At 35.1% G+C, this 21,195-nt stretch overlaps 1 protein-coding gene across 1 annotated transcript in view; it reads right to left on the minus strand.

The window, feature by feature from the left end:
* SEMA3A (semaphorin 3A) overlaps positions 1–21,195 on the minus strand; it is a 297,699-nt gene that overhangs the window by 12,127 nt on the left and 264,377 nt on the right. The window contains 1 exon segment of the mRNA XM_043969236.1: positions 12,097–12,164. Within this exon segment, the coding sequence (XP_043825171.1) occupies positions 12,097–12,164 (68 nt within the window).

Here is a 21,195-nt window from a genome sequence, read left to right on the forward strand (position 1 = left end):
ATTAAGGAGTAAATTATTAATAGTTATAATGATATTTTTAATCTTAAAGTGTAAGGTAATTATGTAATACTTTAATTCAGTCAAGATTCAGTAAGTACTATGGTAAGTGCTAATGATAAAGAGATAGAGTTCCATAAAGAATTTAGGGAGATATATGCATACAACCAGTTATCTGTGTGGATATGTTGACTAGAATTTCATATACACATACATATATGTATATACATGCAGATATAAACAATGTCTGTTTAACAGTAACTGACATTTTTATAGGGCACTGTAAAGTGCTTTTCATTCACTGCCTCATTTGATCCTTACAATAATCCTGTGAGGTAGATACGGGCTGACCTGAAAACTTGAAAATCTTGTGTGAGATGGGTAGAATTGTCATCTTTACATGGTGATCTAACATCAAATAGCCTATGCTTATTAAGACAAGTAAATGAGTCAGTTGCTTTGCTTTTATCTAATAGATTCTAGGTTTTAAAAATAATAAATGGAGTAGAGGGAATGTGGTTCATTGGTAAGAGATCAATTTGAAGTCACAGCATTTAAGTTTGAATCCTTTCCCTCTCTCCCTCATCCCTCCTATCCTTACACCCCCTCTCTCCTCCTCTTCCCTCTGTCTTGCCTCATCTGAAAATTTAGGTGGTCACCCTAGATAGGTCCTTTCTACCTCTAAATCTCTGGTGCTAACATGCTATGGAAATAGGAGAAAGTACTATTTTTATTCCATAGAAAATACCTTGCTGTGGAAAATGGTTGTAAGTGGTTAACAATGTAGGAGGGAAATCATAACAATCAGGAAGGTTAAATATTATGTTAAAATATAAATGAAAATGAAAGAGAATTTTAAAAGATATATATGCCCAGGATGGTGTTAACTATCATTTTCATGTTGATGGAGCTTCCAAAATCATTGCTATGATATACTTAAATTCTGTAGTACATAGCAGACTAATTCACACACACACATATATCTTTAAATATCTATGTACCTATATCTTTTAATCCAATATGAATTTTTATCTGATTGAAATATAGTTAATTTGATTACAATTTGGGAGATATACCTTTAGCAAGGTATAAATGCTAAGGGACATTTAAAAAATTGAATTAATAATCTCTCAAGAGGTAGCATGGCATATTATGTTGAGAGCCAGCCTTGAAGTCAGGAAGAACTGGATTCAAGTGCAGTCTCAAAAACATACTAGCTATTTTACCCTAGATAGGGAACTTAAAACTCTTAGAACTTGAGGCAATTTTCAATAGTGGGGGTAGAGTAATTTAGTTGCAGATCTATACTAGTAGAAGTAGTTTTCACTCTAGAAGTTCTCTATACCAATGACCTGGTATGGACCAAATTTAATTGTGGTCCTGACAAAGATGTGGTCCAAACCATAATTCAATGAATAAACCCTTATTTTTTAAAATCACAATGCTTTTATTTCATAATATTTTAAAATAATTTATTAGTATAGGTTAACTCCCAGATAATTCCCTTTGTCAATGAAGGGGATCTTCCCTGGAACTTGTAGTCTTAAAGAGTCACATAAGCAATCACTATGAAGTTGGAATTTCCCCAGGATCACAATGCCAGTCCACATCAGAGGTAGGGTTTGAAACCAAATATTTTTGCTTCTAAGGGGCAATCTATCCACTATCTCATTATGCCTCTAAAATAGTTTATTAACTCAATAAATTCAATTTTATATTATATTGATTACATTTTAAGGTTCAAAATAAGATGTTACTCTCCATGTGCTTCCTTGTTAAGGTTCTGTTGGCTACTTCATAGTTTAACAAATACTTTTAGACAGTAATATAATACATTCTGTCAATTTGTCATGGAAATATATAAGATAGATGTATAAGGGTTTATTGTTAATCTATTTTATGATTATTTATAACTACAAATGACAAAGGCTCTATATAATGATAGCATTGCACAGATGGTGAAATTAAATGAATTTTTCCAAAGATCATTCATGAAGCCAGTTGAATTGGTAATATTAAAAATAAGATATGCTAATTTTGATATCCTTTGAAATCAGTTGCAGTATGGCTTTGTAGTAGGACTAAAGTGGAAATCTCAATTACTTTTTAAAAAAGCGATTCAAAAGTGAAGATACCTACTATAATGTTTACTTAATTTTTTTCTTATACATCTGGCATATTTTATTTTTACCATTTTACAGAAAATACATTACTCAGGAAAGCAGGAATAATCTATATGCCAGAGAAGAATTACCATAGGAACATTACTCTCCAAAATTTTTTTTTTAAGTCAGGAAACACAGACTTTAATGTTTAATTTACTTTTTCCCAAGAGATGTGACAAGAGATAGGAAACACCCCATTAGCTAAAAACAGAACCTCTCCATAAGCAATAATGAAAATGCCACCTTGCATTTCAATAAAATAGTGTTTTATTCACAGGCTTAGCATTTTAAAAAATTATACCGTATTTATATTAAGGACACTGATGTGAATAATGTGCTAGTTTAGAAGCAGTTATTGGCTTTCAAAAGGCATAATGGCATAAAATCATTGGGGAGTAGAGGGAAACATTTTAACCAAGTCTTGAAAGCTCTTGTGATGAATAAGGACCCAATAAATATTTAAGAAATAGAATCACCAATGTATACACTGACCTCACTTCCTTTTGTAAGCTTTGTTGCCTATCATTTTTTAAAAATATAGAATGTATGTAATAGATACATTCTTAATATATACAGCAGGAGTATATTACTGTTACTGGTTACTCTCAGAAGTATGCATGGGCTGAAAATATAAACAGTTTAAAGAAGGATTTAGATGAATTTGTATTAAAGAAGTCCATTATAAGATTTACTATGGAAAACTTAGAAATATTTAAGTTTGGAATCATGGTTACCAAACATGATACTTTATTACAGTATCTGTCTTTCAGGCAGAATCCTGGGATTGATTGAAAATTGGTTTAAAGCAGCAAGTCATTTCTTCTGACCTTTGGTTAGAACTGAAGTAACTGGTTGTTGTTATTTTTCCTTTATTTTTAAAGAGGACCGATGATATCATGATATTAGTATATAGTTAAAAGCCATAGCATTTGTAGCAGCCGCAGCCCAGTAAAACTGTCTTGGTAGATGGACTAAACCCAATTGAGGGTAGCTGATAGGCCTCAAACCCGTTGATGAGTGTGACTGGTCCATATCATGTAGTTGGTTCAGACCATGGTGGCATTTCTACAGTGATGTGTCAGGAAGCAATGTGGACTTAAGAAATGAGAGATATGTACTGCAGCTGTGATTTAGGTAATCAAGTGGTAATTAGGTATAGGGAACCCTAGGGTAAGGAAACTCCCTCTACTAATGCAGCATAGTATCTTCTCTGCAATTTGTAGCCTTAGAGTTGCCTAATACACAGAAAAGTCTGTCGTACCCAGTGTCACAAAGTCACTTAACTAGTATGTATCAGAGGTAGGATTCGAACCTAAGTCTTCCTGGCTACCTCTCTATTTACCATATCATATTGCCTCAAGATACCCTGGAAAAGCATTCTATTCTTTTCTTTTCCTTGATGGCACAATAAATATTTAATTCAGAAAACCTTACTGAGCATTTTCTATATGCAAATCACCCAGCTTAGCTCTTGGGAAGAAAAGAGCTTGTGTTCTACTTGGAGGATACAACACATGCACAAATCATTTCAAGAAGGAGTGAATACTAGTAACTGTGGAAGTCTAGAAAGGTCTCATATAGGAGGTGGCACCAATAAGGTAGAGGTGAGGAGTGAGTGCCTTTTAGACATAGGGAATCACTTGTATAAAGGCATGGACATGGATGATCCAATGTCCTGAATGTGGGGATAGCTATCAGAACACTTTGACCAGATTCGAGAGTGTGTGAAAGGGAAAGAATATGAAATAAAACAAGAAATATAGGTGGGAACTAGATTGTAGAGGACTTTAAATGGTAAATTGAAGGGTTTGTATTTTATCCTAAAGGCAATAGAAAACCACCGAAAGGGTTTTGTTTGTTTGTTTGTTTGAGAGGGTAGGGTATGGATGACATGGTCAGATCTGTTTTAGGAATAGGTAATGTTAATTATTTGGAAGTCAAAGAAGCAAAGCACTGGAGTTGAGCCTGACCAAATAGTATGTTGCCTTCCTAGTATCATTCAAATACTGAATACAGTTTATGTGCTTGAGTTAAGACATATAAAAGATGAAATATTTTCAGAGAAAACTGCTAAGAAACGTGAAGCCAAGTTACACACAGCAGGAAATTCAGCTCCAGCTGCCATGGTAAACTCATTTAGTAATACTTCATGGGATGATAGAATTTATAGAATACCCTGAGGCTCTAGTCCAAACTTCATTTTTCAGATGAGGAGACTGAGGTCCTGCAAGGTGATTATTCCACCACCATGTAATAGGCAGGAACAGGATTTGAACCCAGCATCTGTGACTTCAGATTCACTGAACATTCCATTATATTGAACTGCCCCTTAGAAACCATACTGACAATGTGAGTCATGTTTCAGATAAGTTATGCTGTAGAAATTATTGAGAAGACTGACTATTGTAAGAGGTTATTAAGGAAAAACCAACACAAGTTAATGGAGGCTCAATTTCATCTTAATTCTAATTTCTCTCATATTACAACACTGCTAAAACTTCACTACACTGACAATATGGTGTGTTATTAAATGAGTTTACCATTGCAGCTGGAACTGAATTTCCTGTAGTGTGTAATTTGGCTTCACATTTCTTAGCAGTTTTCTTTGAAAATGTCTCATGTCTTTTATATGTCTCAATTTGAACACACAGACTTTATTCAACATGAGAAATAAGTGACATTACCAAGGGAACATATATGATTTAACTGGGTTGGGCTCTGGTCATTTGCCCATTTGATTTCCAAATATTGACATTACCCATTCCAAAGACTTTCACGTCTCCTTAAGGGTCAGGGCTGGTGTGGCCAGATACAAACATTCTCCTCGGTTTTAAGATAGTTGAAAAGTACTTCATTTTGTCATTTGTGTGCCTAATTAAGAATAAAGGGGGGAAAATCACCCTCAGACTTGGTTTCTATCTTAAACCAGATGGTTATACTTGCTATTGCTTTCACATGCTTCATCTACTTCTGCCTCCAAGGCATTACATTTGACACCCCACTTGACTAAAATGCACTCTCCATTATGTCAAATTTTGTCTCTATCACTCTTTAAAGCTCTCATCAAAATTCTTTTCTTCCTCACAGATCTTGTGTACTAGTTCCACATGTTATCGGTCGTTACCATTACTCTACCAACATCTTTGCTATCCCACTATACATTTCTCGTCCTTCATTATTTGGCACCTTTGTGCTAAGTTGTAACTTAGGCCAACAGGGGAGAGGAGGTATTGCTGACAGTATGGGAAGATTGAGTTACTATAAATGTGTACCTAAGTGGCTAAATGCAAGGGTGTAATATATTGAGTGGCAGGCTTGAAGAGAGTGGGGAATCATGTTCCTTCTCTTGAACCACATTCTTTTCTTTTCAGACTAGTTCTTTGTTATGAAAAAATGAAATTGAATGTCACAAGGTACTACTATGTATGGAAGCAGTATAATAATTTCCTGGGTGGGGAGAGCTAGATGGCACAGTGGATAAAGTACCAGCCCTGGTTTTGGGAGAACCTGAGTTCAAATCCTGCCTAGGACACGACACTTACTAGCTATGTGACCCTAGGCAAGTCACCTTACCCTCATTGTCCCACAGAATAAATAAATAAATAAAAATGAGTGTAGCGAATATAAGGAGTCTCTGGAGTCTGTTTCTATACTTCACCTGCCTTCTCTCTACCTCTCCAGTGTCCTTCTCCCATTGGTGAGTTACTGACAAAACCTCCATTTTGAGAAAAGGCACAAACCAACTATGTTTCATTCTGTAGATTTCACCATCCCCTTGTCTGCATATCTGCCTCCCCACCCTTCACAGCTTCCTTTTTTGTATTGTCTTGCCCCCGTTAGGGACTTCATTCATTTTTGCTTCTGTTCATATCCCCAGTATCAGCAACAGCAAAGATATTACTAACAATTATAATAGTTCACATTTATACAGGGTGTCCCAAAAGTCTTAGTGTAGTTTTATGATTTAATAGCTTGGAATTTTCCAATGATTTTGGAGACAGCCTACATAATAATTTGGAAGTCTAAACTTCCAAAGTGCTTACTTCACATCAGCTGTTTGAGGGGAAAATATTATGCCCTCTTTACCTTTGTAAAGGCATATTATCTGATTTGTCAGGACTTCTGTAATGGAGCTGGATATGTGCTCTTAACCCCTTTTTGTGGGACACGTGTTACAAAAAGAACAACAACAGTAGCTAACAGTTGTATAGCACTTACTATGTTCTAAATACTTTAGGGATATTATCTCATTAGAGTCTCACAGCAACCCTGAAAGGTTGGTGCTATTATCTGCTTTTTACAATTTAGGAAAGTGAGTTGAATAGTTTGTGACTTGCTTAGTGTCACACAGTTAATATGTGTACTTTGGAATAACAAAGAAACTCCTTCTTAGTCCTTGTGATTATGAGGGGTTGTGTTCAAGTTAAGTTGACTGAGTCAAGAAGAGCTGCTCCTCAGTGGGCTATAAGTTATGGAAAGTCCCTGTACTTTTTTGGGGGTATATACATTTGCTTTGGATTCCAACTCTTGGACTTCCAGTGAGGAGGGAGAGGAAGGGTCATTCTCTCCCTTAGAGTCAATGATGGCTACATGCATCTGACACTGTGAACCTGTCCTTGCTTAGGGAAACTTAAGAATGGATTTCAAATCCCCAGTTGCATCATATATTTTAAGTTTCTTCCTGAAGAAAAAAAATTATGACCATAAACCAATGATCTCAGATTTTTTTATCTTATCAGTTACCTCATGAATTTGGCAATTTAATGGTTCCTGATTTCTTTACTTAGTGCTGATTGCCTAGTAGGAGGTGATTCTTTCAACTACATTTATTCTCAGAGAAAATGACCATCAATAGGATCATACAGAACCTTAAGGAACTAAAAGACCACTCCTGGATGGTCAGAATATTTGGAATTTGTGAGTTGATCAGACAAGTGTAAATCCAAGGTAAATGTGAAAATACCAATTGTATAGTCTGACAAGGCTCTTCTTTCTTTTTCTTTTTTTTCTCTAACCTTTCCCGAATGTATAGAATGTACAAGTGTAGGGGATGTTGTTTTTTTTTATTTTTTTTTAAAAATTATAAAAGTATTTTGTTATTTTCCAGTTACATATAGAGATAGTTTTCAACATTTGTATTTATAAGATTTATAGTTTCAAATTTTTCTCCCTCCCTCACCTCCTCCCCCCTCCCCAAGACAGCAAGTAATCTGATATAGGTTATATAGAGGATGTTGTTTTATATTTGTAAGTATCTGTCTTTTTTTTTTGTTTTTTAAAGTGAGGCAATTGGGATTAACTGACTTGCTCAGGGTCACACAGCTAGTAAGTGTTAAGTGTCTGAGGCTGGATTTGAACTCAGGTACTCCTGACTCCAGGGCCAGTGCTCTATCCACTGCGCCATCTAGCTGCCCCTGTAAGTATCTGTCAATGTGTGCTTATGTGTATTTTATATTTTAAGCTTTTCTTCTGTGGCAAAGGAGACACTTGCTGTTCCATACCTGATATCTATGCAGTTTTCTAAAAGAGACTGTGTAAATTTCTTTTGGGAGACTCTAAAACTGAGTTTTATCAAAGTTTTATTTTAGAGATTTTCTACAGTTATGGTCTGGGGTCAAGATAAAAGTCTCATAGTTTGTCTTTGTGATCAGGGCACCTCTGAGATTAATTGGGGTTCTGTATGAATCTAGAGCAGGAACCCTAGGTAGGAAGCCCTCTCTGCTAGCTGTGGTAAAACATATAAGGAAACTGATGCTCCAAAAGGAGCACCCTTCCAATCCTGGATACTCTTTTGCCCATAACTCATAATTTACTGAGCAGAATACTCCTTGCTCTCCATTGACTCTTCTCCCATCACCAAATTCACTAAGCAATTTCTTCATTATGTTACATGTCATCCAAATGTTCACCTAGTTCAGATCCTGGTGGTGATTATCTATTGACCTTCTCTAGGATAGTCTCCTTTTTATCTCATTGAGTTCTAAGCCAGTTCTCCTCCATACCCTGGACTTCCTACAAGGGTCATCAACATATTAATGCTCCCTCAGATACCTGAGCTTCCCACTTTTCTCAATTTACTTATGGTTTTAAAAAGATTATGGCCTTGATCTTATCAAAATCGGACACGAGTTCCTTGTCCTTGTTCACAAACTCCAAAATTCCTTTACCCAATCATAACCTTTTACCATCTCCATCTTTCTTTAAGTTTTACAACTGCCAACTCTGTTCTTTGTCCTTACTGTGGCATTAATTCCTTTAAAACAATTCAGCACTACACTATTCTCAAGTATCTTGTTCTACTTCTGATTACACTTTGCCAAATCTCAACCTGGGATTGCCCTTACCAACTCATTCTTTTTTTCCTCTATGTCACATTCTTTTGAACAGAGCTGGAGAAAATCACAAAACCATTATTGATTGAATCTACTAGAAATTTATTTTATTTTATAAAAATTTTGTCCTCGTTAGAACAAGTCAGCCATTTTATTTCTCCCTAATTTTCATTATCCTACTCTCCTCTGTTTGCCTATAACTCCAGATATCCCCATTCTCTCCCCCAAATACTTTCCATTATAACTTCACCTAAAAAATTGAGACTGCAATCTGGCTTCTAATCATATTATTGAATGGGAATTGTAAGTCCTGTCTTGATAATTTTTGGTTTTTATAGTAATGTTGTTTTTAGTGATACCAATCAGGTGCACTTTAAGGACACATGGAAATAAAATGCAAAATACACTTACTATTCAATGCCATTATGTCTGAATAAGCAGTAACTGATTAACAAAACAGATTGAAACTGCAATCAGAAATGGTTATAGTAGAAGTGTATTTCTCTTACCTCATTTAATCTCATAGTACTTTCTGTTCCCACTATTTACTTAGCACTGGTTTGTATTTGATCTGTGTACATTTCTTACCAGCTTTACCAGGTTATAAACTTCATGAGGCCAGAGATTATATTTTATCTCTTCCTAGTTCTTCCAACCCTATAATATTGCATGTAGTAGATTCTTAATAAATGATGTCAGATGAATGCTCTATACCAGTTTTCAGTCCTTAGTATGGTGTTTTCCATATAGAACCCAGTTAATAAATGATTTGGGGTTAATATTGTTTGGATCATTCAATGACATTTTAAATTTTATTGAGGTTGCTGAAAACAGTAACTTGAAGAATTTGGGCCTGAAAAGTACCTTAGAGAATATTCAATTTAAATGCTCTATTTTACAGATAAGGAGTCTAGAGGATACATTACTTTTTAGCCTCTGCTAAAAACAGTAAGGACATGGAAAATCTAGGTTGGGCAAAAATAATAACTTCCTGATGACATCACTGTTGCCATTGAATTGAGAAAGGTTATGGAATCTCTTCTGAAATTATTAGTTCATCATCCTGGTAAAGTGGAAAGAGCACCAGTTTTGTAATCAGGTGAGCTGGATTCTAATCTGGTCTTGCTCCTCCACTAGGTGTATCACCCTGGGAAGTCACTTAATCTTTTTCACCATCAGTTTCCTCAACTATAAAATGAAAGAATTGAATTAGATGATCTGCATGGTCCTTCCCAGCCTTAAATCTTTGATCCTTCCTGGATGAGTTGGTTTAGATAAGCTTTTTCCCAAAGCTGAGAGGATGGAATAAATAAGCATTATGTTTCTAACACACACACACACACACACACACACACACACAAAAACATTTAAGTTGGAGGGAAGAGAGAAAAAAAGAAAAACATGAAAATTTGTATTGGTTCCAAATTCAAGTATATAAGTATTTATTAAAATATTAAATGCTACTTAGGTATTATTAATGATGCAAAATGAAAAGAAATACTTTTTCACAATAACAATCACAAAAGTACAAAAAATTATGTCTGACTTCAAGAAGCTTACAATCTAAATGTTAATGATTAAGAGGACCCAGGGTAGGTTATCAAACACTTCAACTTGCTTATTGCTTCACTGAAGTTATACAGTTTTCACAAAATCTGTTCTGACAAGTAATTCATTACCAAAGACAGCTAATTCCACTTATCTAAATGAAATGGAAGTGGAAATGAGTGGCAACCTACTTGAGCTTTTAAACTAGAGACTATGCTGTATTACTTAAAGTTGTCCTTTAGCACATAATGGAAGTACTTTACTTATAGACTTATGCCCTCCTCCAATTTTTAAAGTTTTATGCTCATCTAATTTACCAGATGGTTACCTAGGGGACACAGTGGCTAGAGTGCCAGGCCTAGAGTCAGGAAGCCTAACCTTCCCAAGTTCAAATCTGGACTCAAACACTTACTAGCTATGTGACCCTAGGGAAGTCACTAAACCCTGTTTGTCTCTGTTTCCTTATCTGTAAAATGAGCAGGAGAAGGAAGTGGCAAACCACTCTAGTGTATTTGCCAAGAAAACTCCAAATGAGGTCATGAAGAGTCAGACATGACTGGAGGAAATACAACAAACTCACCAGATGCTGTAATATAATCAATACCAACTGAATGCTCATGAAATTCATGATGATGAGTTAAGATTTTGCACAAAACTTAAACTATTTATATATGGGTTGAAAAGATGAAAATATTTGCAGAACTTCAAAGTGCATACAAATAACTTAATAAAGATCCCTTATGACTTTTGCTATAACATTGTAGAACCAATTATATTTCTCTTATGGGGTAAAAACTAGTTTACTAATTTATATTAGATGAACATAAAAGAATGTTTTGTATGGCAAACAATGAAGTCTGGGGATTGGATGCTAAAAACAAATATTCTTACTGAAACTTCCACTCGTGTTTGAAAGTAAGAAATATGATTTCAAATATTTTATTGGTCTAAACTCATTTCTTTTCATCTGTAGCATTACTTAAAATACAAGAATGAAGAAAATTATAAGAAAATTGCAAATAGAATGCTTAAAATTATGTTTGTCTTGGTGGAATGAATTTTTGTCAGGAAAAATAAAATTGAATCCTCCATATTTTTACGTGTATTTATGTGCATGTGTATGTGTATATGTATACATATATACACACACATACATATATATATACACATATTGAATAAAAATCACTAAAACTTACATTTGAAAATTTTTCTTGTCTATGCCAAAGATTATTTAATCAAACAGAAATGATGTCACCAAAATCAAATTGAAGATTTTCCCCAGTAGAGGGAGGCATAATTCCATTATTTTTTTCACAAAGGGAGATAATCCCTAATATTTTATTCTAGGATGAATAAGATTTGGCTACTCCTTGAGAGAGTCCTTGACACTTTTAGGTAGCCTGTATTAGGATTAATTTGACCTAAAACTTCATTGTAATGAAATTTACTTGAAGTAACAGTATAAGGTAACCAAGAGAATGATCTTAAATATCATGAGGGAAAACTTTTATGGTACAATTCAGGTTGTTAGGTTTAACAAAAATACCTGCCTAGCATTTTATTAACTTATAAATTAATCATTTGAACAGGTCGATGTTTTTTTCTCTTTTAAGCTATAGTTTGTTCGTTGCCACACCTTTATAATAATTTTATCACAAATTGTTTCATAGGATTAATTCATAAGAATGTCTATAGTTAAGTCAACTTCAGTCTGTTAATGAAAATAATAGAACTCACTGTGCAAGCATGTTGTAATCTAAAATGTTTTATCTGGGTGTCTAATTTCTTTTAAAGTCTTGTATTCATACCTCTCCTCTTCCTCTCTTCCCCCACAAACTAAGCTTACTGTCTTGACCAAAGTAAGTACTTAATGAATGTTTTCTCAGTTGAATCCTACACGTTTTATGGCTTTGCTTTTCTTGGGGGGTCTTTTGTTCTTTGTATACTTCTGCATTTCAATAAGCATCCTTACCTCAGCTGGATATATACAAAGAAAATAATTGTGTGTGTTTATAAATATCTGTGAAAATATACATTCCAGAATAGTGACTTACCATGATGCTGTAGGTCTGAGCAGTGAGTCAGTGGGTCTCCATTACGTATATCTTGTCTTCTTGTGCGTCTAAAAACATTACATTAGAAAATGGGTTATTGGATTTCTTTTTGATACTCTTGGTGCTTGTGAGGAGTAATGAAAAAAACTGTTTATGAAATCAGGAGCCAAACTTGTAAGTAGATCTCAGAATTCGAAGTAAAATAATGTGTTTTTTCATTAGAATATAGCAGTTTCTTGCACTTGTTAGTGTGGGTTCCAAAATAATCAATACGTGTAACACTTGTACTAGTTTATACTGAGAATATATTATGTCTTTCAAAATACTGATTACGGGGCAGCTAGGTGGCACAGTGAATAGAGCACCGGCCCTGGAATCAGGAGTACCTGAGTTAAAATCCGGCCTCAGACACTTAACACTTACTAGTTGTATGACCCTGGGCAAGTCACTTAACCCCAATTGCCTCACTAAAAAAAAAATATTGATTACAAAGAATTTATGGCTTTGACTGTGGAATGGCAATCAATAGGAATCATGAATTTGTTACTGGCTTGGGCTAATTTACCGTTGGAGGGAAATGTAAAGAGATTTAAAGTAGGATCATGCTTTAACAAGAAAGGAGGTAAAAAAAAAAAACAAAAGAAAAAGGGAATGAGATGGATATAGATAGTCATCGAATCCATGAACATGAACTTGGAAAGACTTCAGGAGATAGTGGAGGATAGAAAGGCCTGGCATGCTATTGTCCATGGAGTCATGAAGAGTTGGACATACCTACAAAAACAACAAATTCTTTAACAAATGGAGTCTTGATTGAGAAGGCTAAGTCATTTTATCAGTAAGTATGATTTATGCTAAGAATTTGGTGGGCTCAACACAAGTGACCAGTCAGATGTCTTCCTAAAGTCTAAACTCAAGGAGATATAAAATATGACTGTTCCCACATTTCCATGAAGTGGTTAATTTAATACACTAAGGAAAACTTTCAACAAATGCAACTCCTTTTTCCCATCAGTCCCATATGCTTCTTTAAGTTATCTTTTCATTTCTATTTAAATATTTGAGCAAAGGGATTTTTTTTTTCAGCCTGATTACCTTCCTTCCTTCCTCTCTTTCTCTCTTTCTTTCCTTCTATCCTAATATCCTTCTTTCCTTCCCTCCTTTTTTCACTTTGGAGCACATTTCTCAACTGTTCCTTTTGTCCCAAATGACCGCAAAACTAATTCACCCTCACAGGTGTTTTATTCAGCATTTAATACAACAACAGCAGGATTGTATTTGGTCAAAGCTTTGTCTGGGTAGAGTGGAGTTAGATAATAGAACAATATCACAGCAACACAAAAGCAGACTGCCTTATGAAACAAAAATGTAATCATACCAGTTTACATTAAAGCCACTCCTTCCTTATTATTGATAACTTTTGCTTTTCCAGATGGTAAAGCTAATTCCTTTTTACTGCCCACATTTTAGGAGTGGAAAAACAAAGGAACAAACAACAGCACATTCTATTGTTCTTCAACCTTCCCAAATGCAATTTACTCAAAAGGATGGTGAGTGACATTTTTGCATACTTTTATCACAGTTTTTAGAGAAGTAAAGCTCTAAAATAAAAGTGAAAAATCCCATCTTATTAAAATTTAAAATGAGAGTTATGAGAAAATTGCACACATAAAGATCTGAAAGATTTAATAAAAAATTCCAAAGAAAAACCTTATCAAAATAGTATTGATTTCTAAACTTTATGTCATTTGTTATTTTATATCCTCTTTGTCACCCTTTTCACCTTCATCACCCCACAGTGCTTTCCTACCATCACTAGTCTCTCTTGCCTCTGATGTAATCTTGTTCCTTTGTTACCCCCAATTTTAAACCTATTAATGCTATTAAAATTGTAATTAAAACACACACACACCCCTCTCTTCCACCATACTATCACTGAATCCCTTCAGGTTTTCAGGTTTAGGACTTTGCCCTGGGACTTAGCTGTGCTGAGTGGATCAGAGCATCACGTATTCACTGTTTACTCCTGTCCTACTCTTTGTGACCTCATTGGGGGCTTTCTTGGCAAAGATATTGGAGTGTGGATTGCCATTTCCTTCTCCAGTTCATTTTTCAGTTGAGGAAATTGAGGCAATCTTGTTCAGAGTCACACAGCTAGTGTCAGAGGTCAGATTTTAACCTAGGTCCTCCTGACTCCAGGGACAGCACTTTTTCCACTGCACTACCCAGCTGCCCCCATAGAATCATAGATTTAAAATAGGAGGAGACCTTATTGACCATTTACTCTAAACCACAAATTTACAGAAAAGGCCCTGGGACTCTGACATTTAAGTGAAGTTGCCAAGGTTATACATAGAAGAATTAGTGGACAAGAGAGTAAAATGACAACTATACATAGCCGGTCCCTGGCCACACCTCACATCCTACCTAGTCCTCCAGGAGGGAAGCAGGCTCTAATCAACCATTTTGCCATCTTTATGGGAATTTTACCATCTTTACTACCATTGCTAATGACTTTTTCTTAATCTCTTACTCTGGGAACAGTATTCAAATCCTTACCATTGTTAATGGAAAGGGTATGACAATTCACTGCCCTGTGCTTCTACTCACAATCCTTTGGTCTCTGATTCCTCAGACCAAAATTCCATCCTCACCCCCATTCCATGTGTCATAAGAATTTGAGATCTTGGAGTACAATAATTCTGACTTGTATTCCCAGGGTCTAGTACAGTGACTGACACATAGTAGATGCTGAACAAAGGCTTGTTCACTTATTCACATCAAACAACAAGGTTTAGGTTCCTTTCGATATGATTTTCATAAAATTATGATTAATCAGGATTAATACAATAAAAGCCCTATGAAAAGAGTACAGAGAAGGTTGAAAGAAAGGATGGATGGGAGGAGAAGCATGTTTAAATCAGTGACATAAGGAGTATAAAACTTAAATAGAAACATTTTTATTTCATGTATACATCACTTCTTTTGCTCTGAGGAATTGTTCATTCATCTTTGAATTTTCCTATTTCTAAAACTATAATATTCTCCTAGGCATGGAATGGTTATATTTATTTATTAAAGAATCACTTCCTGAGTCCTTGCCATTTGCCTTGTACTGCAGTACAGTGTGAGGGATACAAAAATTTTCTAGGATTTTTGCAAAATATTTTGCATTTCTCAGCTAGTAGTCACAGTATAAACACCATCTGTAAATCATGTAAAATTTAGCAATTTTTTGTATATTGTGTCTTGTAAGACAAATAATTGCACAAACTGAACATTTTCACATTTTTTAGGGTTGAAGAAACTCTCCTAAGTCAATGATGCATGGCATCTCTGACCTGACAGGAAAATGGTCTGAATAATTTAGATCCCTATCCACAGCATCAAAACACTTTGGTTCTCAAAGAAGACATCTTTGATGTGGAGTGTTCTGGATTTCCTCACTCCCTTACATTTTTGACTAGGGTGAGTATGCTACTAACCAAAATAAAATGAGGACAGGGTGATTTCTGTGTAGGTGTGTACATAAACCCAGTGGTTGAAAGAAAAGGGTGTGGAGTGATAGATGACATTGTGTAATGGACCAAAAAAGGCTAGAATATTCTGGCCTGAGTCCTCTCTACTTCCTAATTTGATGATTATTTGCCGACTCTAAAACTTCTCTGTAATTAAAAAGAAGTCACACAAAGACCATTTCAAGCTGCCAATGTAGATTCTGTTACTGCATTCATAAATTCCAAAGACAAACGTATTTATAGAATTCTATTTGTAGAATTAGTGAGGATATCAAACAAATGTCACACATTTCAAAATTAAGCCAACATGGGAACTTGTGAAACACGAACCACAAAGCATCTGAGGAGACTCTCAACTGTCATTTAGGCACTTTAAAAATGTAATTAATGGGGAGAAAATACAAGCTGAAACTTCTAAAAAAAATCCCTTTTTAAAAACATAGTGCTAGACAAGTGATATGGATTAAGTAGAATTCATCTACAATGAAAGGGAAATGTGTTAATGATAATTCCTTACGCTTTTATAGTCTAAAGGATTCAGTAAACATATTTCAACTACATCATAATATTCAGTGTTTAATTTGTGATGAGAATGCTAAAGGGCTTATTTTAAGGAACTTCTTCCCTCAACTCCTCTCAAATTCTCATATTAACAGATTCACACAAAGAATGGAAGATCTATCCAACATCAATTTAAAGCTGAATTCTGTTGCTTTTGAATTCTTTTTTTTGCCCCCTGTAGAAAAAAAATACATTTTGTCATCTTTTAATCACTTTTTCAGTAATGTCCATCTTTTCATGACCCCATTTGGGGTTTTATTAGCAAAGATACTGGAGTAGTTTTCCATTTCCTTCTCCAGCTCACTTTAAAGAAGAGGAAACTGAGGCAAATAGGTTAAGTGACTTGACCAAGGTCACATAGCAAGTAAGTATCTGAAGTCACATTTAAACTCATAAAGATGAGTCTTCCTAGCTCCAGGTATGGTGCTCTATCCACTGCACCACTTAACTGCCCCACAAAAAGTACTGAGGAAGCATGATGTTTTAATCTAAAATAACTATGATTTTTATCCTCATAATCACCGTCATGTTGTAAAGTATTAAATTATCTATGTTATTTTGGATCAATAATATGTTCATTTCTTCACTAAGTTTCAAATTTTTAAGATTAATCTGCCAACGTCAGTAGTGGGTTGTGAGAAAATAATGGGATTTGGCAGATACTCAAAGGCTCACCTGGAGATAAATCTAAACTGATTGAATTAAGTGAGAGTGATTGACTTTGCTGATTAGCCTACTTCAAGTTAATTAGATTGTAACCACACCTGGCTGGCCCTTAAGGAGGAATTGTTCTCAGAAGCTAAGGACTTTGAACTCAACTCCAGACCACCTTCAAGTCCATTGAACAATGGAGTTGGATGATGCCTTCCAATAAATTGGAAGCAGTGTATAAGAACCGCCTCTGCTCCAGACCTATATAAAGCTTCCACACTCAGTTTGGAGTTGAAGCAGGCTCATGGCTGAGGACTTGAGGAAGAACCAGACCAGGCTGGAACACTAGGCTAGATAGGTCTTTTCTTAACTCCATGTGTTCTTTTTTTTTTTTTTTCCTAATACCTAGTATGCTTTAATAAATGCTTAATGCCCAAAGACTGGTGCTAAAGCTTCTAATTTAAGGTGACCACATATTTAGATTTTAAACATCATAGGGTAAAAAAGTTTACCTGCAAAGAAGGAAAAGTGAAGTGGACTAAGGGGATTGTATATGTCTGATATGATGCAATATTTGTCATCAGATACTTATAATTTATAAGTTTTTTAAATATTATATTAACATTGTAAAAGCCTATCAATTTTCATTTAGATTTTTCAGTTGAAGATGAAGACCATTATGAATAGATTCCAGAATAGTGTTTAACATGAGAGCCTAAAACTTTTTATCAAGAACTAACCAGTTTATAAGTTAGTAATATAGAAACCTGTTCAACCTTTTTTTTTCCCAAACTTCTTCCAAAACAGTTTATGAGTAGGAGTTTTCTAATAAACACTTGCTTTTAGACAGTCAATCTTAAATGTGGATGTAGGGTGAAGCAGAACTAGTTTTGGGCCAGCAGTCAGGAGAGACTTGTGTTCCAGTCCCACTTCTGACACATTAGTTGTGTCATTGCAGGCAAACCCCTTATCCTTTGACTTCCAGTTTCATCATCTGTCAAATGTTGCTGTTGTTACCTTTAATATCTACCTTACCAGTTTACTGTGGGGAAAAAAAAAAAAAACAAAAACCAAACCAACAACCTATTGTTATATACGTTTTTGCTATGCATGCTCTATGATAAATTTATGCTATATATATATGTATATATATATGTATATATATGTATATATATATATAAAATTCCTACCAAGCCTTTAATACCCTTCTTATAGAAGAAATACTTGAATTCATTGAAGTTAAAATGGCTTAAGAATACATTTAATGATGGATAACAGAACCATTCATGAGATATTTCTTAAATACCTGTTACAAGACAGCACCTATCATGTGCTAAGTAAGCACTGGTAAGACAAGTACAAATTGTTAAACAATTCAACTTTCAAGTAGCTTAGATTCAAATTGAAGACACTTGAAACATTCGTTTTCAGCTGATCCAATATCTAAATATATGTGTAGTTTAATTTTGATAACTTACACTAGATTTAGGCTACATAGCTTATGTGTTTTCTCAATTATCATTGACAAATTGAAAATACTTTAGGATTTAGTCGATGTTAGATATCAGCAAAAAATTATGGAGAGTTATTTGGGGGCACAGAAAAACTTTGGACAATGAGATGGCTTCCTTTCATAGTATCAAAATGTTTGGAATGTTAAGTGACCTTAATCATCATTTAGGCCATTTCACTCTTTTTACAGATCAAGATGAGGTCCAGAGGGGCAAAGTTATTTTCTTAGGTCAGACAACTAGTAAATAACAGAAACAGGGTTTAAATTAGGTATATGTGTTTAATTTCCCTAACTAAAATATAAACCCCATGCAGGAAAATGCCCTATGTTCCCACTATGCTTTTCCCATAACATATAACACAGCATTAAGCACACACTAAGTAAATACTTTGGCAACTTGGTAGCCTAGTGGATATAGTGTCAGGCCTGCAGTGAGGAAGACTTATCTTCGGGAGTTGAAATCTGATTTCAGAAACTCACTTGCTGTGGGGATCACTTAACCCTGTTTGCCTCAGTTTCCTCATCTGTATAATAAACTAGAGAAGGAAATAATAAACGAGGGAAGGAAATATCAAACCATTGTAGTATCTTGGCCAAGAAAAATCACAAATGGAGTTGTAATGAGTCAGACATGAATGACTAAAAGTAAATATTTTGGGTAATCTTTGTGATATAAGGAGCATTTTGCAATTTGTAAACATCTCTTAATATTCAATAATAGTCTACAGTTAGAGGTTAGGCGTTGGAGTCAGGAAGACTTGGGTTCACTTCCCACCTCTGACACACACTGGCTGTGTGACCCTAGTTAAGCCACTGAATTTCTCTGTGATCATTTCAACTCTTTAAGAATCTAGCTGAAGAAAAAGTGCTGACTTAGGGAGGAAGTTTCTTCATATGCAGGGAAAAGAGACTAATCTTGTGATATATTTGGTATATATATATATGATTACATAGAATATATATAAATTATATAGAGAATATATAATTGGTGTGTATATATAATTATATATATAATTATAATTGTTTATTGAATATATATATATAATTAATATATAGGACATACATAATTATATATAGAATATATATAATTGGTGTGTGTATATATATATATATATATATACCAATTATATCACAAGATTAGTTCCTATTACCCATGAATATTGAAATATAACTTGTTTTTTTTAGTATACTGGCATAATAAGTGAGACTTTATGTAAAGTTATTTTTTGTTAGATGTCTCAGATCTTTTTTGTTGTTGTTGTTTTGGTTTGTTTTTTGGGGGCAATAAGGGTTAAGTGACTTGCCCAGTGTCACACAGCTAGTAAGTGTCAAGTGTCTGAGGCCAAATTTGAACTCAGGTCCTACTGAATCCAGGGCCAGTGCTTTATCCACTGCTCCACCTAGCTGCCCCCTCAGATCTTTTAACAAGTTGCTGTTAGATGTCAATTTCAGTTGAGCTTGTGGTAAAGATATACAAGTTAACACAGCTATATTTGGTTAGTAGAGAAGGTATATTCTTTCACAGTCAAGCTTCATTCATAGTGAGCTCCTTGAGGGCAGGGGCTCTTAAGTATATGTGTGTGTGTGTGTGTGTGTGTGTGTTATGGACTTCTTTGGAAGTCTGGTAAACATATCATATGGACACCTTTTAACATTTTTAAATGCATAAAATAAAATGCATAGAATCACAAAGGGAACCAATTTATCAATTTCCTTTTAGATTCATAGATCCCCTATTAAGAACCCTTGACTTAAAAGCCCTCCATAATGTTGACTTGATCCTCTAAGAAGAAGGTTTTGAACAAAAACAAGGATTATTGAGCTAAGAAGGCATAGATGTGTTATAAACTATACTAATGGAAGAAAAAACCACATACACATTGATGAAATCACAGATCTATTTAGATATTCAAGTAATCTAAATGTCTATAGTCTTAGAGTATAGAGTATTTTCCTATGTGTAGACAATATCGCAATCTCCTCCTTCCCCAGTCTCCTGACTTGTCCTGTGTTCCCTACTCATGTGGTGTAATCCTGGAGCCATACACATAGGAGAGGGTGGGGAAAAAAGGGAATATGAGATGCAACAGATGGAGGATGCAGCATCTGGGAATAGGAAATTCAAGGATGAAAAGCATTTCTTTGTTATCTGTTTTTTTCTTTAAATCCAGTATGCTGCTCCACTACTGATGAATAAGGAGAAGGAGCAATCAGGGTCCTATGCAGCCCAGCCCAAAGGCAAGTCATTCAGGGAGACAGTTGCAGGGTCAGATTGAAGGTCTCAGTAACAGAACAATGAGTAAGGAAAAGAGGTCTTGTCTTTAAGGTCACCCATGGCGTTAGTAAGTGTCCCAGGCTACTAGTTCCATTAATTGACACTGACCCATCAGGAGGCCACAAATGTAATAGCAGGAGCTATTTTGATGGCTCCTAGTAGGAGTTTCTGAGAGGGAGGTCTAAGTACCTGAACCATATTCCTGATAGTCCTGAGTTTGGTGCATGTCTAATAGACTGATTAAGGGCCTTGTGGCTTTGGGAGAAGCCAGGCACATGCACCCCGAGGAGTAGCTTTTTGTTTGCAGCTGACTTTATTAAAATACAGGACAAAGGGAAGAGGGTGGATTTTTTTCTAGTAGGTAGAGACTAAGTCAAGAGAATAATTATATAAATTCACACAGACCTCACCACCTAGTGAGAGTCTCTACTGAGAAGACAGGCACTGCAACCCACAAAAGCGGCAGAGCTAGGAGACAAAGGTTGTCAGCTCTTTGATAACCATAGAAAGTCAGTCATTTTCCTGAGAGCCCTCTTGTATTAGCTAAAACCTGTAACTGCTAGAGTCAGACTGGAATTACA

Source organism: Dromiciops gliroides, chromosome 5 (assembly GCF_019393635.1).
Source record: "Dromiciops gliroides isolate mDroGli1 chromosome 5, mDroGli1.pri, whole genome shotgun sequence".
NCBI lineage: Eukaryota > Metazoa > Chordata > Mammalia > Microbiotheria > Microbiotheriidae > Dromiciops > Dromiciops gliroides.